Raw genomic sequence first — 19,008 nt, 5'->3', positions numbered from 1 at the left:
ATTGTGGTGTTCATTATATACTTGTTTATGGACTTATTCCCTGTTGGAGGAAGTAATAAAAAAAAAATAACGTTTTTTTTTCTTCTTCTTTTGTAGGTCTCCTTCCCCACCAAGAACACCCAAAAGGCCACGCAGGTCCAAATCAAGAACTCCCAAAAAATCCTCAAAGAAATCCAGATCTCGGTCACGATCGCCTCACCGTTCTCACAAGAAATCCAAAAAGAGCAAACACTGAGACTGTTGGCTGTTATGAAAATTTGCCTGGATTGTCTTTTGTGCCTCAAATTTGTCCTTTAAATCAGTGTGGGAGACATTCCCTTCACCTCCTCCGTTTTGAAGCTCACTCACATTGACACAAGAACAGTGTTCTCAAGGGTAATCTATGGGTTGTTTTATAATGTCATTTAGCTGACAGCTTCCTTTGATGTTCAGGGTGTCAGAAAAGAAAATAACTACAGTGGCTGGGGCACTCCAAGATGAAAACTATTGTCTTTTTTTTTTTTTTTTCATGGTTTTTAGATCCCTTGAAACTGACTTAAATTAAAATAGTGCAAGTTTCAGTTGTATAGGTGTTTGCTTTTCAATAAAGACACAATTTATGTGACCTCTTTGAAATGCCTGTTTTTGCATGAAGATAAGATTTAAGATAAACATACAAGTTTAAGACATTGTATAAAAAGCTACAAAAGATTAAAATGCAACATACTGTTGATAATTAGGATATTAGAGGTAATTTTATTTTAAAGGGATAGTTCATCCGAAAATTAAGAGTTATTTTCTCATCATCATGTTATTACAAACCTGCATGGCTTTTTCTCTGGAACACAAAAGCTGTACAGACAGTCTTAGTCATAATTCTGTTTCATTGCACTTTTTTCTTCCTTTACAATAAAAATCAATGGTGACTGAGGCTGTCCTTTGCCTAACATCTCCTTTGAGTTAAACGCTAGGGTTTGGAACAACACGAGGATGAAGGAATTTATATTTTGCCGTGAATTAACCCATTAGGTTATTTTGTTAATCATATTTTGTTTAACCATCACGAATAACGCTGACTGCGCAGCGCATGCGCAGTGAAGCGTGCTTTTGCACGCCGCTCTCGCGGTATCTTCATCACAAACAAGGAAGAGACGTTTAGTCGATGTTTGGTGGTTCACAAAAATGGGAGTGAGAAAGTTCTGCGGGATTTTGCTGAGTTTTTGCTGCATAATCGTGAGCGCCTCCGGATCTTCCGATGTGTTCGATAGTGTTTTGGGAAACACGGCGTCTTGTCATAATACATGTCAGATGCACAGTTTGCACACTTATCCACGGGTGAGTGCAAGCTTTCCTGCAACAGCGAAAAATTCAACAAGCTTCGACTTGTTTAATAGTCAAGAAATGTTTTGACAAACGCTATTGACATTTTGACCCATTAATTAAACTGTTTGTTAAGGGATTGCACGTTATAACTGTGAAAATATACCGTGGGAAAGGCGGAATGAGGTGCGTGTGTTTATGTGGCCTGTATGTGTTGTTGATAGGAGGAAACTCTGTACGCCTGCCAGAGAGGATGCCGTCTCTTCTCCATCTGCCAGTTTGTAGGTGACAGCAAAGATCTCAATGAAACCAAATCCGAATGCGAGTCAGGTAATATTAAAGTAGTGTTTATCTGAACTTCTCAAGCTCTCGCGTTCTCAGAAGAAACTAACATTGCAATTGTTATGTAACCTGTTATGTTTATCTTCCCGCAGCCTGTCGTGAAGCATACGCCCAGTCAGATGAGCAGTACGCATGCAATCTAGGATGTCAGAGTCAACTACCATTTGCAGAGCAAAGGATGGAACAGGTAATGTGAGGAACATATTTGAATACACAGTCATAGCCTTATGTACAGTACAGCTGCCTGCTTGCATGATCATTTGCAATAATTGCCACTTTGTATGTTCATACTCTTTTGTCTTAGATATTATAATTTCCACTTGTATTTAAAAATGCTGATGGAGGATGTTATTTGAAGTAACTTTTTATTTATTTGTATGGGAAGTTGATGACAATGTTGCCCAAAATCCATCTTTTATACCCGCTGACACTGGTGAGGGGTTTTTGGGATGAGATGATGAGTCAAGCCAACAACTTCATCACCTCGTCCTGGACATTTTACCTCCAGGCAGATGATGGTAAAGTTGTCATTTTCCAGGTAATTTTGTAAAAGTTATGTTAATATTTAACTGTTGGGCTTTTTCGTTCATATTTATTGTTAAAAATGAAATAATAAAAGAATTATACGGTGGGTTTTCACTGCAGTTGTTCAGCTGTAGGACTGCCAAGGTGACTGAAGAACTGTTAACTAGTGATGGGAAGTCTGATTCTTTTCCATGAACCGGTTCTTTCGGACGGATCGTTTCAATGAACTGGTTAAAAAAAAAAAAAACGATTCACCAGTTCATTTACGTCATCACATAATGACGCCACTATATATAATGCTAATACGCCGGTGTCGTAGAATACACACACAAACACATTCAATAAAGGCATATGTAAGGGCATATAGCTGATTATAACATTTTATTTAATTAAGTTATAATAATAAGGGTGTTTATTGTCATCATTGTTTCATTCAGTGATCTTACAGTACATCCTATATTAAAGTTTTGCACTTAAAGCACCCAATATTGACACTGATATACAAACATGGATGTTCTACACACGTTTAAAGCATAAAAAGTGATTAAACTAGTCTTAATCAACTCACCCTTTTTTACAGAAACCATGATCCAGCTCATCACAACTTCAGATATAATCTGCATACACAATACTCAATAGTACAATTTGTTTACATCTCTCGACTGAAACGTTTCGCCCCCTCATTCAAGTCCTCGGTTCACACATGCTCATCAGCTGCTCACTGATCAGCAGTTCTCAGTATTATGTCCGAAAGCGGTGATTCTCAGTTCAGTGTACTGGTGACTCGCAAACTGCTGTGATCGACTCAGTGTACTGCTGACGCGAGAGCTTCTGTCATTGGATCAGTGTACTGTTGACTCGAGAACTGCTGTGATCAACTCAATGTACTGTTGACTCGAGAGCTGTAGACTGGATCATCTTCATACATTGATAAAATGGTAATACAATAAAGTCATAAACATATTTCCAGTATGTTTTATTTGTTACACTCTCTGTTGTTCAGCAAAATACACCTGAAACATACATTTCGCCCCTTAATCACACACATGCTCAATGTCAGCAGCTCATCAGTTCTCAGGATGTCGGACACCTCCGAAAGAGGCGATTCTCAGTTCAGTGTACTGTTGACTCGAGAACTGTTACGAGCAACTCATTGTACTGCTGACATGAGAGCTTTTGCGACCCGAGCGTTCAGTCCGATTTGTGAACTAGTTTGAGCAGTTAATTGCAAAGAAGATTTGGCAAAAGCAGATATCACCAGTTCTAGGATCATATTACTCCCGGTTATCGGCTCATTTCGATTCGGAGTGTCGGGCACATCCGAGAGACAGGTTAAAATAGAGTAACTTGTGGATCAGTGTTGACTTGAGATGTGAACTGTTTCAAATAATTCAGTCCGATTTGGTTAACTAGTTCAACTCGTTCACTAAAAAGAATCGGTTCAAAAGAACGATTCATTCACAAACTGGACATCACTAATGTTAACAGCATGATGGTATAAAATTGTGCATTTCTTGTATATTACCACCTACTGCTACTTATACCAATGACGTAAATAAGCGCAGTTAGAATAGCAAAATATATGTGGGAGAGCATTGTTTATAACCTTATAATGACCTTAATGTAATGCAGCATGTTGCACTTAAATATTTCATCTTAATATACACCGATCAGCCACAACATTAAAACCCCCTGCCTAATATTGTGTAGGTCCTCCTTGTGCCACCAAATCAGCACCAACCCACATCTTAGAATAGCATTCTGAGATGCTATTCTTCTCACCACAATTGTACAGAGCGATTATCTGAGGTAACGTAGACTTTGTCTGTTTGAACCAGTCTATCCATTCTCTGTTGACCCTTCTCATCAACAAGGCGTTTCCATCGGCAGAACTGCCCCTCACTGGATGTTTTTTTGTTTTTGGCACCATTCGGAGTAAATTCTAGAGACTGTTGTGCGTGAAAATCCCAGGAGATCAGCAGTTACAGAAATACTCAAACCAGCCCCTCTGGCACCAACAACCATCCATATGATTATCTTATCAGCCAATCGTGTGGCAGTGCAGTGCATAAAATCATGCAGATACGGGTCAGGAGCTTCAGTTAATGTTCACATCAACCATCAGAATGGGGAAAAAATGTGATCTTTAAGATCATGGGAAACATTTCGGTCAAGTGTTTCAAAACTTTTGACCGGTAGTGTATATACAAAGTTAAACACATGTCGAATATATTTTTTGTGGCAATTAACTTCATGCTACAACATTATATTTTCAGTTGAGTTTAACTTTGGAAAATTCTTTTAACCATATTGTTGATGTAATATTGTGTAGATACTGCATATAAAGAGTGTGTGCAAATAGTAATTGAAGTTTATTTGAAAGTGCCATTGCTTAAGTTTTGTTCTCTTTTACTTCTAGTCTGAGCCGCAAGTTCAGTTTATGCCTGAGTTTGAGTTTCAGAGAGAGGAGACAGATGAGCCACGGAGCATTTGTAAGTGATTAAAATGACTCACTTCTATGTTTCTTTGGGTCTTTCTCTTTTCCTCTATGATAAATAAACAGATTTTGAAAAATGTCACTCTTTTTAGTTTCTCCAAGGACCTCTTCTGACCAGTCATTACTGTTTTCCAGCCTAAGTAATAATGATAGCAACTCTTAACATCATCAAACTGTCAGTGATATAAAATAGGTGGTTTCAAAATCACAACATTGATGGACCCATTGTGTTTTTTCAAAGTTGAAAATCGGGGAATGTACAATCCTGTTTATAAAGACTTTCCGAGGAGCTCCATCCAGGAGAGAGACAGAGACATGTTCTTTGATAGAAGCAACTCTGAGGACAAATACAACCTTTTCAGCTGCCTCTCAAGGTTGGTCACATCTCGATCTGTACAGGAAATCATGTTGGCCTTATTAGTTAGAATGTACTGCAATTATTACATTGGTTGTCTATGTTGAATGTGAACCACCACCATCATCATCATCATGTTTGCTGTCAGGAACCCGTGGCTGCCCAGCTGGATCCTGACCACCACTCTGATTTTATCTGTCTTTGTTCTAATCTGGATCTGCTGTGCCACAGTGTCCACAGCTGTTGAGCAGTATGTCCCTGCTGAGGTAAACTGCTTGACCCTTAACACCCTTATCATGTTTGTTATAAATAATATAATATAAATTAAAAAACATAGTTTTGCTAATGTGGTTGTATATTGAGGCGATACTATCAGTAAGAAACAGAGTTTGACTGATAATCAGTTATACTGCTAGTTTTTCTTTTACTGATTATTAATAAAAAAAAATTAAATAAAATTAAACCAATATTTGAGGTATATTTTTACCTGATAAAACGGTTAATGGGTCTTTAATATTGGGTCTATCGATAAATTCTATCTGGTGAGTCTCTAAAGAATTGCAGCCAACCACTACACCACCTGTTGTGCATTCAACAGGAAACAATGTTTACCGGTATATTTATTAAATAAGTGGTGTCTGCATAAATCATTACAGTTTATATGTAACAGCCAACATTTTAAGCATTGTAGTCTGATTGTTTTGTGTAAAGAAGCAGAAATAAAACAGTAATTCGTTTCTGCATATCAGTTATTAGACACTTATAACACTAAAAATAATTGGTATAAGTAAAAATGAGTATTTAGCATGGGTTGTAAAACAAACAGTATTGGTCGATCTTCAGTGAGAAATCACTTTGTTACATCCTTGCAGGATCTTTAAGAAAGACTTGGCAACAAGGCAAAGATTAAATAATGGAATATTCTTGCCTTTCCCTGAGTATATCTGGTAGTAGCTGTGTTGGTAGTATCCTGAAGTTATTATCTTAAGCAGATAAGTAGTTATGATCTCGACCCAGTTTACACATGCAGGCCATTGAGTCATGCACCAACTAGTGATGGTAGTAACAACTCGGATAAAAGTCTGATTTCAGGTTGTGTTCATATTTGCTCTTTCCTTTATCAGAAACTAAGTATATATGGGGATATGGAGGACAAGAAGGACCAGAAACTGATGCCTTATGTGCAGTCCTCTCTGGTGATTATCAGATCTCCTGGGGGAGAGGAGCAGGAAGCAGGACCTCTTCCATCAAAGGTCAACCTGAATCAATCTAACATTTAAGAGTAAGATCTTTCCAAGGAACTCCTTAAGTCTTAATGATGGATATTTGGTCTTCTCAGTCCAAACTTTGTGATTGTTGCTTAAAACTCTATAGCTATTTACTATCGATATTTTGGTTTCTCCTTTTTCAAATTTGAGAAGTATGGACTATGGGGAATATTTTCGATGTTTTGGCACTTTAAAGGCATTACCAATCAGAATGAAAGCTCTGTAGTGTTTTCTACCCATTTGTAGAGAGAATGTTTTTGTTTTCCTTTTGTGTGTGTTCTTGGTGAAATCAATAACAGTTTGTGATTTGTGGTACAACATTTGTGTTGCACAGTGAAATTTAACATTTCGATTTATGCTATCTCAGATATCTTAGCCATTGGTGAGTGAAAGTTTGTTGAACTGTTACAGAATCACTCATAATTGAATTTCAGGCAATATAAATGAAAATATTTAGCAACCTCAGATTTGTCATCTTAAAATTAATAAAGAAAAATACCAAAATGTGTTCAGTCTCATATTTTTACCTTCTTTATTTCTACTAATCAAGATCAGATTGAAGTAGCCCGTGTTTTTGCAGCAGTGCAGTGTTTGTGGTTAGTTATTTGTTTGGAAATGTCAATACTGTCATAATTTCTATTTGTGTGGGCATGTCAGTGCTGGCAACAAAGCTGTTATGTACAAGTGCTGATGTCGTTACTAAGTTACTGGCTTGAAACACACTTCTGACCATTTATATAGAGTTCTGAAGACACCATATTTTTTGAATGATGTTTGATTCAAGAAGTGTATTTTGTAAATCAGATTAACTAGAGCTATGATTCAACTTTATCCAAATAAATATGAAACCCAACAGGACATGTCCTCAGGTAAGCAAATTATAATTGAGGCTACATAACACTTCAAACTGCAAATTGGGAATATATACAGTATATTGGGGATATCTTGGATTCAGTAGTAATGATTGGATTTCTACTGAGGTTATTGATTGTCACTTTTCAATCTGAGACAGTTCGAGAAAAGTGAAACTCAAGAGGAAGGTAAGATGTACTTTTCTTTCTGGACTTTAAGTTCCTTTTTGTATGAACAAATATTCATTTGAACATTCATCAAGCTTAATTATGTTCTCATTCATTTTTATGTGGACAGCTGTTTTTTTACACAGACATTTTGCCCTTGTAATATTGTGTACATTGATTTCAGTGAAAATGACAATACTTTCTGCTTAAAGAGTTTGATGTAATGGGAGTGTTTTTCATCAGATTGTTATGGTGAGTGCTGCAGCTGTAGATGTTGCACTAGAAGAGCTGCATGTATCTCTGGGATCCTTTTGTCTTGTATGATCTTTAGTGCAGTGGTGCTAGTCTTGGTTTTTGCCATCCCTGAGCCACCTCCAAGTATGTCATTTATTGTGTGTAATCCACTAACATTTTTTCTAAAAGACTGTCAAAAGAAGAATCTGCAATTTTAGTCTCAGACTATTGTTATTTTGTATTTTTATTTTTTCTTCTGTTTTATTTTTTTTATTTTTTTGAGACAGTAAATCGAGATTGTAGGACGCCACAAAATGGGTCCGGATTTTTGTGTGATGACAGAGTAACCTGCATCCCACCTTCTGACCTCTGTAACGGAGCTCCCAACTGTCCCAGTGGAACAGATGAGGACAAGCTCATATGTAGTAAGCTTCATTCTATTTTAACAACAGAGGCATGTGAAAATCCATACATACTGTATACTACTATAAATTCAATGTTCAGTGTTTCACAATGGATTCATGCAAAGCGGGCCATTTTTATTTTAGATGATCTACCAAACAACCTTCCAAGTAACATTATCTTACGTTGTGGCAATCCACGCTTTTGGATCTTCATTGACAAAAAATGTAACTTTATTAATGATTGTGGAGACTGCTCGGATGAAACTGGAATTTGTAAGTCTTTATTATATATAATACTAATTTGCAACATGTCACATGTCCGCAAAGCATTTAATCATGGTGATAATGCCCAGTAATTGATCGTTCTGTCCTGTTAAGATTTATACACTGTCTACTAATTCTGTGCTTCTGGATAGACACAAGCTGCCCTTCCTGTGGAGCAGAGTGGTGGGCCTGCATCCCTGTGCTCTTTCAATACTGTGAGTGTATACCCCAAAGTCTTTGTCGGGATGGTAGACAGCACTGTTTTGACTGGTCTGATGAATACATCTGCATCAAAGACTAAAATACAGACATTCCTCAAAATGCATTGTCCTGTGTACAAGTCAGAATGTGTATTTTCCATTTTACCATTTTCACTGTTGTGTATGAAAAAAATTCTTGTGTCTTAGACACAACTTAGATTCATATTGCACTTTGTCCATTTTCAAGTGAAGTATTTTGTATAAACATGCCCATGTTTGGCTGCCAATGAATGAGGCAATGACAGATAATAGTACAAAAGTTCAAATGAACTGTTTTTTTTATTTTTTTTATTTACAAGAATCAAAATAAAAGCATTTCAGAGTCACTTCCCTCACAGAGGAATGCATTGTTGGCTAAGTAAACTTTGTTGCCACTCAGTAACTATTTAACAGATCTAAATCCTCTGCAGATAGAGCGGACACAGATTGGCGCTTTGTGAGAGGAGCTATACTTTGCTCTTCCTCTGTTGATAGTCTCCTCTTCTTACCCTTCTGTACAGCTCCCACTGTTGGGGAATGTGCGATGTGTTCTTCTGATGAAATCATGCCACAGAGATCATGCTTATATAAGTGAATTGGCACAACTTTGTCTTTACTTGTGGTGCCACTTGTCCCAGACAAGGAGTTTAATGTCTCTCGAACAAACTTTTCCCTTCCATCTAAAAAACAAAATAATATTCACTAACCTTGTCTGTAAAGTTATATCCAATTTTACAACTTTGTTGTCACAACAACATAAAACAGGTTAACTCTGTAATCTGGTAAATGCCATAAAGCCAGTAAATCCCTGATTTTACCATACTAAAATCATGTTAACGTGTACATTTTTGAAATGGTGTGCATTTTAATGCTTATGGACTGGCCCTATAAACTTCCATTCGCTGCAGTACTGTAACTGAGTTTTGCTTTTTTTTATTTTTTTTTTTATGTTTGTATTCAACATTATGCAACAAATGCTGTTGAAGAGCTTAACTTGTATTGAACCTGAACAATTCTATTAAAATTAAAGGCGCACTCAGACACTTTTTGTAAGTCATCTTGGACTTACAGTGACACCTAGTGGTGTGGGTGCAGCATCATTCAAAATCAATACTTTTCAGTTACAGATGCCATTGTAAAAATTCACTGTTCACAATCAGCCATGATTACTTTTATCAATGAGTGAAAGTGTCCAATAACAGGGCAGCTACTGAGATTAAGTGAGTAGTATTCAGCTGGTATGTGATTCTAACATGGCTGCCCCCATGAGGGTGCCCCTGCCCCATGTACAGTTGAAGTCAGAAGTTTACATACACCTTAGCCAAATACATTAAAACTCAGTTTTTCACAATTCCTGACATTTAATCGTAGAAAACATTTCCTGTCTTAGGTCAGTTAGGATCACTACTTTATTTTAAGAATGTGAAATATCAGAATAATAGTAGAGAGAATTATTTATTTCAGCTTTTATTTCTTTCATCACATTCCCAGTGGGTCAGAAGTTTACATGCACTTTGTTAGTATTTGGTAGCATTGCCTTTAAATTGTTTAACTTGGGTCAAACATTTTGGGTAGCCTTCCACAAGCTTCTCACAATAAGTTGCTGGAATTTTGGCCCATTCCTCGAGACATAACTGGTGTAACTGAGTCAGGTTTGTAGGCCTCCTTGCTCGCACACGCTTGTTCAGTTCTGTCCACAAATTTTCTATCAGACTGAAGTCAGGGCTTTGTGATGGCCACACCAATACCTTGACTTTGCTGTTTGGAAGAAGCATTTGTGACTGAGCTTTAACTTCCTGGCTGATGTCTTGAGCTTCAATATATCCACACAATTTTCCTTCCTTATGATGCCATCTATTTTGTGAAGTGCACCAGTCCCTCCTGCAGCAAAGCACCCCCACAACATGATGCTGCCACCCCCTTGCTGCATGGTTGGGATGGTGTTCTTTGGCTTGCAAGCCTGACCCTTTTTCCTCTAAACATAACAATGGTCCTTATGGCCAAACAGTTACATTTTGTGTCATTAGACCAGAGGACATTTCTCCAAAAAGTAAGATCTTTGTCCCCACTTGCTAAATGTAGTCTGGCTTTTTTATGGTGGTTTTGGAGCAGTGGCTTCTTCCTTGCTGAGTAGCCTTTCAGGTTATGTCGATATAGGACTCGTTTTACTGTGGATATAGATACTTGTGGATATAGATACTTGTCTACCTGTTTCCTCCAGCATCTTCACAAGGTCTTTTGCTGTTGTTCTGGGATTGATTTGCACATTTCACACCAAACTACATTCATCTCTAGGAGACAGAATGCTTCTCCTTCCTAGCGGTATGATGGCTGCGTGGTCCCATGGTGTTTATACTTGCGTACAGATGAACGTGGTACCTTCAGGCATTTGGAAATTGCTCCCAAGGATGAACCAGACTTGTGGAGGTCCACCTTTTTTTCTGAGGTCTTGGCTGATTTCTTTTGATTTTCCCATGATGTCAAGCAAAATGGCAATGAGTTTGAAGGTAGGCCTTAAAATACAACCACAGGTACACCTCCAATTCAGTACACCTCCTATCAGAAGCTAATTGTTTAAAGGCTTGACATAATTTTCTAGAAATTTCAAAGCTGCTTAAAGGCACTGTTAACTTAGTGTAAGTAAACTTCTGACCCACTGGAATTGTGATATAGTCAATTAAAAGTAAAACAAACTGTCTGTAAACAATTGTTGGAAAATTACTCATGTCATGCACAACGTAGATGTCTTAAATGATTTGCCAAAACTATAGTTTGCTAATATTAAATCTGTGGAGTGGTTAAAAAAATTAGTTTTAATGACTTCAACCTAAGTGTATGTAAACTTCTGACTTCAACTGTAGAATAAAAGAGCTTTCAAAAATGTTACTGATATGACTGAACTCTTTATCTCATGTGTGGTCATGATTTTATACAAGTTTCAAAATTACAATTTATTTCTTTAGGAGTAAAACTTTTTTAATGAGAAAATTATTGCGTGCACCTTTAATATAGACACAATGCACATAATGATAGAAAAGGTGTTGGAGTTACAACATCAGGCCACTAAATTAATCATTCTGTAATAAATATTATTTTCAGAATCTGTGTCAGTTTGAACATGTAAACTCAGCAAAAACGTCCCTTTTTCAGGACACTGTATTTTAAAGATAATTTTGTAAAAATCCAAATAACTTTACAGATATTTATTGTAAAGGGTTTAAACAATGTTTTCCATGCTTTTTCAATGAACCATAATCAATTAATGAACATGCACCTGTGGAACGGTCATTAAGACACTAACAACTTACAGACGGTAGGCAATTAAGGTCACAGTTAAAAACTTAGGACACTAAAGAGACCTTTCTACTGACTCTGAAAATCACCAAAAGAAAGCTGCCCAGGGTCCCTGCTCATCCGCGTGAACGTGCCTTAGGCATTCTGCATGGAGGCATGAGGACTGCAGATGTGGCCAGGGCAATAAATTGCAATGTCCGTACTGTGAGACGCCTAAGACAGCGCTACAGGGAGACAGGAAGGACAGCTGATCATCCTTGCAGTGGCAGACCACGTGTAACAACATCTGCACAGGATCGGTACATCCGAATATCACATCTGCGGGACAGGTACAGGATGGCAACAACAACTGTCCGAGTTACACCAGTAACGCACAATCCCTCCATCAGTGCTCAGACTGTCCGCAATAGGCTGAGAGAGGCTGGACTGAGGGCTTGTAGGCCTGTTGTAAGGCATAAACCCTCCTTCACTGGACCAGACAGGAAGGGCAAAAAGTGCTCTTCGCTGATGAGTCACGGTTTTGTCTCACCAGGGGTGATGGTCAGACTCGCATTTATTCTCGAAGGAATGAGCATTACACCGAGGCCTGTACTCCGGAGCGGAATCGATTTGGAGGTGGAGGGTTATCATGGTCTGGGGCGGTGTGTCACAGCATCATTGGACTGAGCTTGTTGTCTTTGCAGGCAATCTCAACGCTGTGCGTTACAGGGAAGACATCCTCCTCCCTCATGTGGTACCCTTCCTGCAGGCTCATCCTGACATGACCCTCCAGCATGACAATGCCACCAGCCATACTGCTCGTTCTGTGCGTGATTTCCTGCAAGACAGGAATGTCAGTGTTCTGCCATGGCCAGCGAAGAGCCCAGATCTCAATCCCATTGAGCACGTCTGGGACCTGTTGGATTGGAGGGTGAAGGTTAGGGCCATTCCCCCCAGAAATGTCTGGGAACTTGCAAGTGCCTTGGTGGAAGAGTGGGGTAACATCTCACAGCAAGAACTGGCAAATATGGTGCAGTCCATGAGGAGGAGATGCACTGCAGAACTTAATGCAGCTGGTGGCCACACCAGATACTGACTGTTACTTTTGATATTGACCCCCCTTTTGTTCAGGGACACATTATTACATTTCTGTTAGTCACATGTCTGTGAAACTTGTTCAGTTTGTCTAAGTTGTTGAATATTTTTATAATCATACAAAAATTGACACGTGTTAAGTTTGCTGAAAATAAAAGCAGTTGAAAGTGAGAGGACATTTCTTTTTTGCTGAGTTTATATATAAAATGGATAAACTCACAGAACCTGAGAGCATTTCTTCTTGGCTTGTTGTCTTTCTTTGGTAATTCTGCAGCTCCAATTTCCCATTGGTTTATAACCTCATTGACAATTTTAAATAAGTTGTAAAGTATCAAAACTCTATATATGTATATATAGTATCAGTATAAAAACTCTAAAAGGGCATCATCACATATGTTACATAGGAACATAAAATCTATGACAGATACCATAAAACATTTTGTGTATCTGTTACCTGTTCAGCCCAGCCCTCTGTTTTGCAGTCAGAGTGAGTAAACACCTTCAGAGGTGTCTCTGAGCGGATCAGATTAATCTTATTTCTGAAGAATCCTTTCAATGACAAATTCACCTACAAAAATTGTTAATATTATGTCCTCGATTTAAACTTCAGCAGCCACTACAAAGTTAATGAAGCTTGTTTGTTTTCTCTTTAATTACCTTCACATCTGTCCTAGATACACTATATTGCCAAAAGTATTCGCTCACCCATCCAAATAATTGAATTCAGGTGTTCCAATCACTTTCATGGCCACAGGTGTATAAAATGAAGCACCTAGGCATGCAGACTGCTTCTACAAACATTTGTGAAAGAATGGGCCGCTCTCAGGAGCTCAGTGAATTCCAGCGTGGTACTGTGATAGGATGCCACCTGTGCAACAAGTCCAGTCATGAAATTTCCTCGCTACTAAATATTCCACAGTCAACTCTCAGTGGTATTATAACAAAGTGGAAGCGATTGGGAATGACAGCAACTCAGCCACGAAGTGGTAGGCCACGTAAAATGACAGAGCGGGGTCAGCGGATGCTGAGGCGCATAGTGCGCAGAGGTCGCCAACTTTCTGCAGAGTCAATCGCTACAGACCTCCAAAGTTCATGTGGCCTTCAGATTAGCTCAAGAACAGTGCACAGAGAGCTTCATGGAATGGGTTTCATGGCCGAGCAGCTGCATCCAAGCCATACATCACCAAGTGCAATGCAAAGCGTCGGATGCAGTGGTGTAAAGCACGCCGCCACTGGACTCTAGAGCAGTGGAGACGTGTTCTCTGGAGTGACAAATCACGCTTCTCCATCTGGCAATCTGATGGACGAGTCTGGGTTTGGCGGTTGCCAGGAGAACGGTACTTGTCTGACTGCATTGCGCTAACTGTGAAATTTGGTGGAGGGGGATTATGGTGTGGGGTTGTTTTTCAGGAGCTGGGCTTGGCCCCTTAGTTCCAGTGAAAGGAAATCTGAATGCTTCAGCATACCAAGAGATTTTGGACAATTCCATGCTCCCAACTTTGTGGGAACAGTTTGGGGATGGCCCCTTCCTGTTCCAACATGACTGTGCACCAGTGCACAAAGCAAGGTCCATAAAGACATGGATGAGCGAGTTTGGTGTGGAAGAACTTGACTGGCCTGCACAGAGTCCTGACCTCAACCCGATAGAGCACCTTTGGGATGAATTAGAGCGAAGACTGCGAGCCAGGCCTTCTCGTTCAACATCAGTGTCTGACCTCACAAATGCGCTTCTGGAAGAATGGTCAGAAATTCCCATAAACACACTCCTAAACCTTGTGGAAAGCCTTCCCAGAAGAGTTGAAGCTGTTATAGCTGCAAAGGGTGGGCCAACGTCATATTAAACCCTATGGATTAAGAATGGGATGTCACTTAAGTTCATATGCGTCTAAAGGCAGATGAGCGAATACTTTTGGCAGTATAGTGTATGTCTAGTTTCTATAGCATTTGAAAGCATGTTAGATAGCCAAGTCCTTTCTCTGTGATAGGATTCTCTGTTTTGAAATAAGAAGTAAAAATGATAGTAGACAAGTAAATTTGCATAAAAAATACTTTCTACCTGGTTATGGATGGAAAATAATTCATAAAGAATATTTTAATGTAATTTAGAGTTGACTATAAGAATATTTGCTATAAGCCTACCAGAGAGATCTGCAGGTTTTCTAGACCTTTCTTCATCAATCTGACTGGTGCTGTCAGTCTCTGCAGGCCTGCATCAGAAAGGCAGTTTGCCCCCTCTTCACAAGACTACCAGATTTAAAAAAAAAAAAAATGCATTAATGATATCTGTGATCACACTTATTCCAAAGTAGTACAAATTGTAAAACTAGCAACCATGTGACTCTTTTCTTGCACTGTTTAAAGGGACAGTTCACCCAAAAATGAAAACTTCACTTCTGAAGATATGGATTTAACCAACCGAGTCGTGCTGCATTTATATGCTTTTTGGAGCTTCAAAGTTCTTGTCACCATTCACTCACACTGAATGGGCCAACAGAGCTGAGATATTCTTCTAAAAATATTTGTGTTCAGCAGAAGGAAGAAAGTCACACATCTGGGGTGGCATGAGGGTGAGTAAAAGATGAGAGAATTTTCATTTTTGGTTGAACTATCCCTTTAAGAATGATCTGTTGTCCATACCTAGACAGGGCCTCAGAGGTTATGTATTTAAAAATGTCGTGGTTGTTGCCTAATCTGCATCCATTGAGGTCAAGGCTCTCCAGACTCTGAAACATTCGGATCTCGTCCATTCTTTCAGATATCAAAAGATACCTGAGAAGACAACACACATACAAAATACAATATATAGGCTATATACAGAATGTGCTAGCAAATAGGCATACTCAGAGAGCATTTTAGGCATCATACACAGACATAAGCAATACTGTATACGAAGGCAGATAGGTTTGGAAATACTTTCTGGAGGAATCATTCATGGTTGTGTTCATTTGACACTTCTCACCTATTTCTCAAACACATGGATTTCAGCACAAGTTCTCCACAGGCCTCACAGAAAACCTGCACTCTTAAAGATTTTCCCGTCAAAAAATGGTAAAGAACTGGCAGCAGGGTTGCCAGCATGTTACTGTAAAATTAATGGTGTCTTGCTGTTGCTGAATTAACAGCTATATACTGTTTTTACAGCTACAGTATACAACTGTAATTTAGCAGCATATAGCTGTCAAATTACATACTATATACTGTTGATGAAATTAACAGCTATGTTCCCAGCATGCACTGCGGCATGAAGAAATTACTTCGATTTTTTTCATATGTACTGGTTTATTTTGACATTGTTTTTGTTGTAGTCTAAGTTACTTGGATTTTAATGTTCAGCTCTTATTTACGTAAAAGTATGTTTGTTAATTGTCACCACTGTTTCGTTTTGTATGCTGAGAGTTGATATCTGTGTGTCTTGATAACAACTCAAGTTATGCTGTAACTTCATCAAACTCGAGTTATGCTGTAAGTTCATCAGAAACATCAAACACTCAATTTGCTGATATAATTTTGCTGAAAAATTCTTTGTTATTTTTGCTTTTATGTGTAATGCATCACTATTGCCACATATAGTGCCATTTGCAAGGTAGGATCAGACATTCAGGCTACCCTTAGGTTTTGTCTTCCAAGTAGCACAGTGCAACAACTTGTCTTTTACCTAAATGTAAATTGATTGGCTGGAAGAACATAATATTATAATAATAAAGAAGGTCCAAGGTGCCAGCTCAAGAGATCACTAATCACCGTAATGGTGACTTCAAACAAAACACAACTATTGATAACAAAACAACAACACAAATTAAACTAAGACTTCTATTAAGTCTGAATAAATAATTTTGTATGCGTATTTTTTTCTTTTCTTTTTTTTTTTTTTTTTTTTTTTTTTTTTGTAGCTCCAATGCATTTGCCAAAGCATACATACTAATTCAAGCACAAAGGCTTATGGGTATTTCACCATTATAACCCACAATGCAGTGCTATACTGTTATTTTACTGTGTACAGATTGTTGTTGTTTTGTTTGGTTTTTTCTCATTAGACAGACAAGTAAAGGCTGATGTGAGATGATAAAGAACAGAGGTGTTGGTCAGAAACATCATGAACACTAAGCATGTGGCACAAACTTAAATTTTCATGGGGGGGGCATGATATCATGATTTTAAATGTTCATATTCCCCTAATGCCTTGCACAGAGCAGCTATTTACCGTAAAACGAGTCACTTCACAGTGAGCCTGCTCTTGATCTCCCAGAATGCAACATTTTTAACAGCAAACTACTGTATTTAAGAATCACAGTAGATTGCTGTAGGAATTTGGCCGTAAATTTACAGCCATTTTTTACAGTGTGCAGTGCTCGGTGTGCAGTATGTGGGTCAATGAATCTGTGTCTCTCTTCAGCGGCCGAAAACAACTTAACAGCCATTTGCTCAGGGAAACCGGCCAGTGAATCCACATGACCAATATTATCAGCAATGAACTGCAAAGATATGTCAAATAATGATTTCACAAGAGTACCGCAGACCAGTGGCGCCTGCAGCTGTACAGCAGTATGCACTGTGCGTACCATGAGCGCTCCGACTGACCTGAGAAATATTTACTCTCCAAATATTTCACCAATCATGCAATGTGTCCCGTATTTCTGTTGGCTGTTTAAAAGAATTAACAATGCCCAATTTGCGAATGAGAAATTCTTTTGAGTCGGTTCTTTTCAGTGAACTGGCCAAACGGGCTAGAAAAACGGTCTGAATCGATTCGTGATTCGGTACAATTGGTTCAGAGCGCTCTCTCACTGAATCATTTGGAGCTGTTTCTCACTCAGTAAAACAGTATTGGGATATTTACGAATACAGAGAGGACATTTTTTGGTACTGAGCACTTTGCCACTCGACCTAAAATTTGGAACAGAACTGACTTTGATTTTCAAGTATTTTTACATTTCAGTTGAAATTTTTTATTATATTTTATTTATACCGTTTTGTTAGCTGTTTGTTGTTTGTTTGTTTTTTAATTACATTACAAGTCTTAAAATAATAAATCAAAAATAATATTTGGCAGCATGGCATACAATTAAATGGCAGTAGAGCAGTTACAAGTAGATAAAAGTCCAAATTTAACTAACTGTATAACTAAATATTAACTGTTAAATAATATTAGTAATACACATGTAATACCGTGGTATTTTTATGACGTTATCATATCGTGAAAATCTCATACTGTTACTTTCTAGTGTATACAATGTATACATATTATTATTATTATTATTATTATTAAAATACACATTGGCCACAAATCATGTGCCACCAATCCAGACTGAGTGGATGCCATGTAACACTAAAAGGGCAACACTTATAAAATATCAAATATACTTGATTACAGTGGACCAGCAGTGTCTGGAAATTATTATAAACAATTTTGAAGCAATTCAGGTAAATATAAGAGGTGGTAAAAATCTGTGGTAAAATATCTTGTGAACACTTCCTGTATTAAATACATGAAAATAATTAATCATGACGATTCTTATGATTTTAGTCACACTACATGTATTTATCACGATACAAACAACTGCAACACAATGAACTGTAAGCTGTTAAGAGAAAATGTAACATCATTTGATTTCTGTGAGTACCCTCAGATGAAATCCTGCGGGCGGCCCTCTGTTGTAGGTAAAGATGAAGTGATCGCTCCTCTTTGTGTGACTAGCGGAGGATAACGCGTCAATGCAGAGTTTAAATGAGAAGTCACTGTTGAAGAGTCTGTGGCTCTGCGGCGGAGCTGCATGAGTATCTGCACTGACACAACGCAGCTCTCTTTCTCTCGGACATAGACACATCCACAGTCCTCATTTAAGTACATCCTAACCAGCTCCGTACACAGCAGCACGTATACTCGAGCAGCTTTTGTCCAAAATACTGATTTGGCTTTTTAAATTAAGGATGCATTTGCGAAAATGTCAAGAAATAAAATGTAAAGGCATTTAAAAGCGACGCGCTGTTGAAAAAAACATTTCTGTTCTGTCAGTCTTCACGTACATCCCAAAATAAAAGACACTAAGATTTATATAAAATATCTAAATTGATATAATTCATGAATAAGAGGACGTAGGTATTTTTCATCTTTATTGAACTCAATTTTAAAGCATACAAGAATGTATTTCAGGACAAGTAAACACTTTTCTTTTGTTACGTTAATAGTGTTTCGC

General features: G+C 38.1%; 4 protein-coding genes across 16 annotated transcripts in view; 3 read left to right on the top strand and 1 right to left on the bottom strand.

The window, feature by feature from the left end:
• The window catches only part of LOC127440451 (U2 snRNP-associated SURP motif-containing protein-like), a 39,188-nt gene extending 38,279 nt beyond the window's left edge, over positions 1-909 (top strand). For all 6 annotated transcript variants that reach the window (XM_051697021.1, XM_051697020.1, XM_051697019.1 and 3 more), the window contains one exon: positions 97-909. In XM_051697021.1, coding sequence (XP_051552981.1) covers positions 97-235 — 139 coding nt within the window. In that variant the 3' untranslated portion in view covers positions 236-909. The remainder of the gene's footprint in view (positions 1-96) is intronic.
• A 204-nt stretch (positions 910-1,113) lies between these two features.
• LOC127440473 (transmembrane protein 59-like) lies at positions 1,114-6,788 on the top strand. Of its 4 annotated transcripts, XM_051697079.1 has the most exons (9): positions 1,115-1,314; positions 1,524-1,629; positions 1,734-1,828; positions 2,027-2,179; positions 4,586-4,658; positions 4,756-4,803; positions 4,905-5,037; positions 5,167-5,284; positions 6,143-6,788. In XM_051697079.1, the coding sequence occupies exons 1-9, from the start codon at positions 1,162-1,164 to the stop codon at positions 6,296-6,298; spliced, it is 1,035 nt and encodes a 344-aa protein (XP_051553039.1). In that variant the 5' UTR covers positions 1,115-1,161; the 3' UTR covers positions 6,299-6,788. The 4 variants fall into 4 exon arrangements, with proteins under 4 accessions (XP_051553041.1, XP_051553039.1, XP_051553042.1 ...); XM_051697081.1 differs by lacking the exon at positions 2,027-2,179 and having other exon boundaries at positions 1,114-1,314; XM_051697080.1 differs by lacking the exon at positions 4,756-4,803 and having other exon boundaries at positions 1,117-1,314.
• A 142-nt stretch (positions 6,789-6,930) lies between these two features.
• Positions 6,931-8,802, top strand: LOC127440486 (low-density lipoprotein receptor class A domain-containing protein 1-like). Of its 3 annotated transcripts, XM_051697105.1 has the most exons (6): positions 6,931-7,155; positions 7,299-7,326; positions 7,549-7,683; positions 7,827-7,964; positions 8,088-8,216; positions 8,360-8,802. In XM_051697105.1, the coding sequence occupies exons 1-6, from the start codon at positions 7,129-7,131 to the stop codon at positions 8,506-8,508; spliced, it is 606 nt and encodes a 201-aa protein (XP_051553065.1). In that variant the 5' UTR covers positions 6,931-7,128; the 3' UTR covers positions 8,509-8,802. The 3 variants fall into 3 exon arrangements, with proteins under 3 accessions (XP_051553065.1, XP_051553066.1, XP_051553064.1); XM_051697106.1 differs by lacking the exon at positions 8,088-8,216; XM_051697104.1 differs by having other exon boundaries at positions 7,827-8,216.
• On the bottom strand, positions 8,717-18,845 carry LOC127440492 (leucine-rich repeat-containing protein 42-like). 3 transcript variants are annotated; one of them, XM_051697110.1, is made up of 6 exons: positions 17,152-18,306; positions 15,774-15,829; positions 15,421-15,583; positions 14,954-15,046; positions 13,269-13,382; positions 8,717-9,126 (listed from the first exon to the last, which is right to left on the bottom strand). In XM_051697110.1, exons 1-6 carry the CDS (start codon positions 17,374-17,376, stop codon positions 9,094-9,096), a joined length of 684 nt encoding a protein of 227 aa, XP_051553070.1. In that variant the 5' UTR covers positions 17,377-18,306; the 3' UTR covers positions 8,717-9,093. The 3 variants fall into 3 exon arrangements, 1 of the variants encoding a protein (XP_051553070.1); XR_007897137.1 differs by lacking the exons at positions 8,717-9,126; positions 15,774-15,829; positions 17,152-18,306 and adding an exon at positions 18,436-18,845 and having other exon boundaries at positions 13,292-13,382; positions 14,954-15,058; positions 15,452-15,583; XR_007897136.1 differs by lacking the exons at positions 8,717-9,126; positions 13,269-13,382; positions 15,774-15,829; positions 17,152-18,306 and adding exons at positions 14,201-14,658; positions 18,436-18,845 and having other exon boundaries at positions 14,954-15,058; positions 15,452-15,583.
• Positions 18,846-19,008: the final 163 nt, after the last annotated feature.

The sequence above is a fragment of the Myxocyprinus asiaticus genome, chromosome 5 (genome assembly GCF_019703515.2).
Source record: "Myxocyprinus asiaticus isolate MX2 ecotype Aquarium Trade chromosome 5, UBuf_Myxa_2, whole genome shotgun sequence".
NCBI lineage: Eukaryota > Metazoa > Chordata > Actinopteri > Cypriniformes > Catostomidae > Myxocyprinus > Myxocyprinus asiaticus.
Note: the sequence above shows the minus strand (reverse complement) of the source record. Positions and strands in the feature narration are given on the sequence as shown.

Coding starts and splice junctions, on each gene's coding strand:
- LOC127440473 (XM_051697079.1), top strand. CDS start 1,162: ATGGGAGTGAGAAAGTTCTGCGGGATTTTGCTGAGTTTTTGCTGCATA. Junction 4,659..4,755: donor AGATGAGCCACGGAGCATTT/GTAAGTGATTAA, acceptor CACTCTTTTTAG/TTTCTCCAAGGACCTCTTCT. Junction 5,285..6,142: donor AGCAGTATGTCCCTGCTGAG/GTAAACTGCTTG, acceptor TTCCTTTATCAG/AAACTAAGTATATATGGGGA.
- LOC127440486 (XM_051697104.1), top strand. CDS start 7,129: ATGAAACCCAACAGGACATGTCCTCAG. Junction 7,156..7,298: donor CCAACAGGACATGTCCTCAG/GTAAGCAAATTA, acceptor AATCTGAGACAG/TTCGAGAAAAGTGAAACTCA. Junction 7,684..7,826: donor CATCCCTGAGCCACCTCCAA/GTATGTCATTTA, acceptor TTTTTGAGACAG/TAAATCGAGATTGTAGGACG.
- LOC127440492 (XM_051697110.1), bottom strand. CDS start 17,376: ATGGTACGCACAGTGCATACTGCTGTACAGCTGCAGGCGCCACTGGTC. Junction 15,830..17,151: donor CACACCGAGCACTGCACACT/GTAAAAAATGGC, acceptor TTAAGAGTGCAG/GTTTTCTGTGAGGCCTGTGG. Junction 15,047..15,420: donor AGATCATTCTTAAAGGGATA/GTTCAACCAAAA, acceptor TCTTGTGAAGAG/GGGGCAAACTGCCTTTCTGA.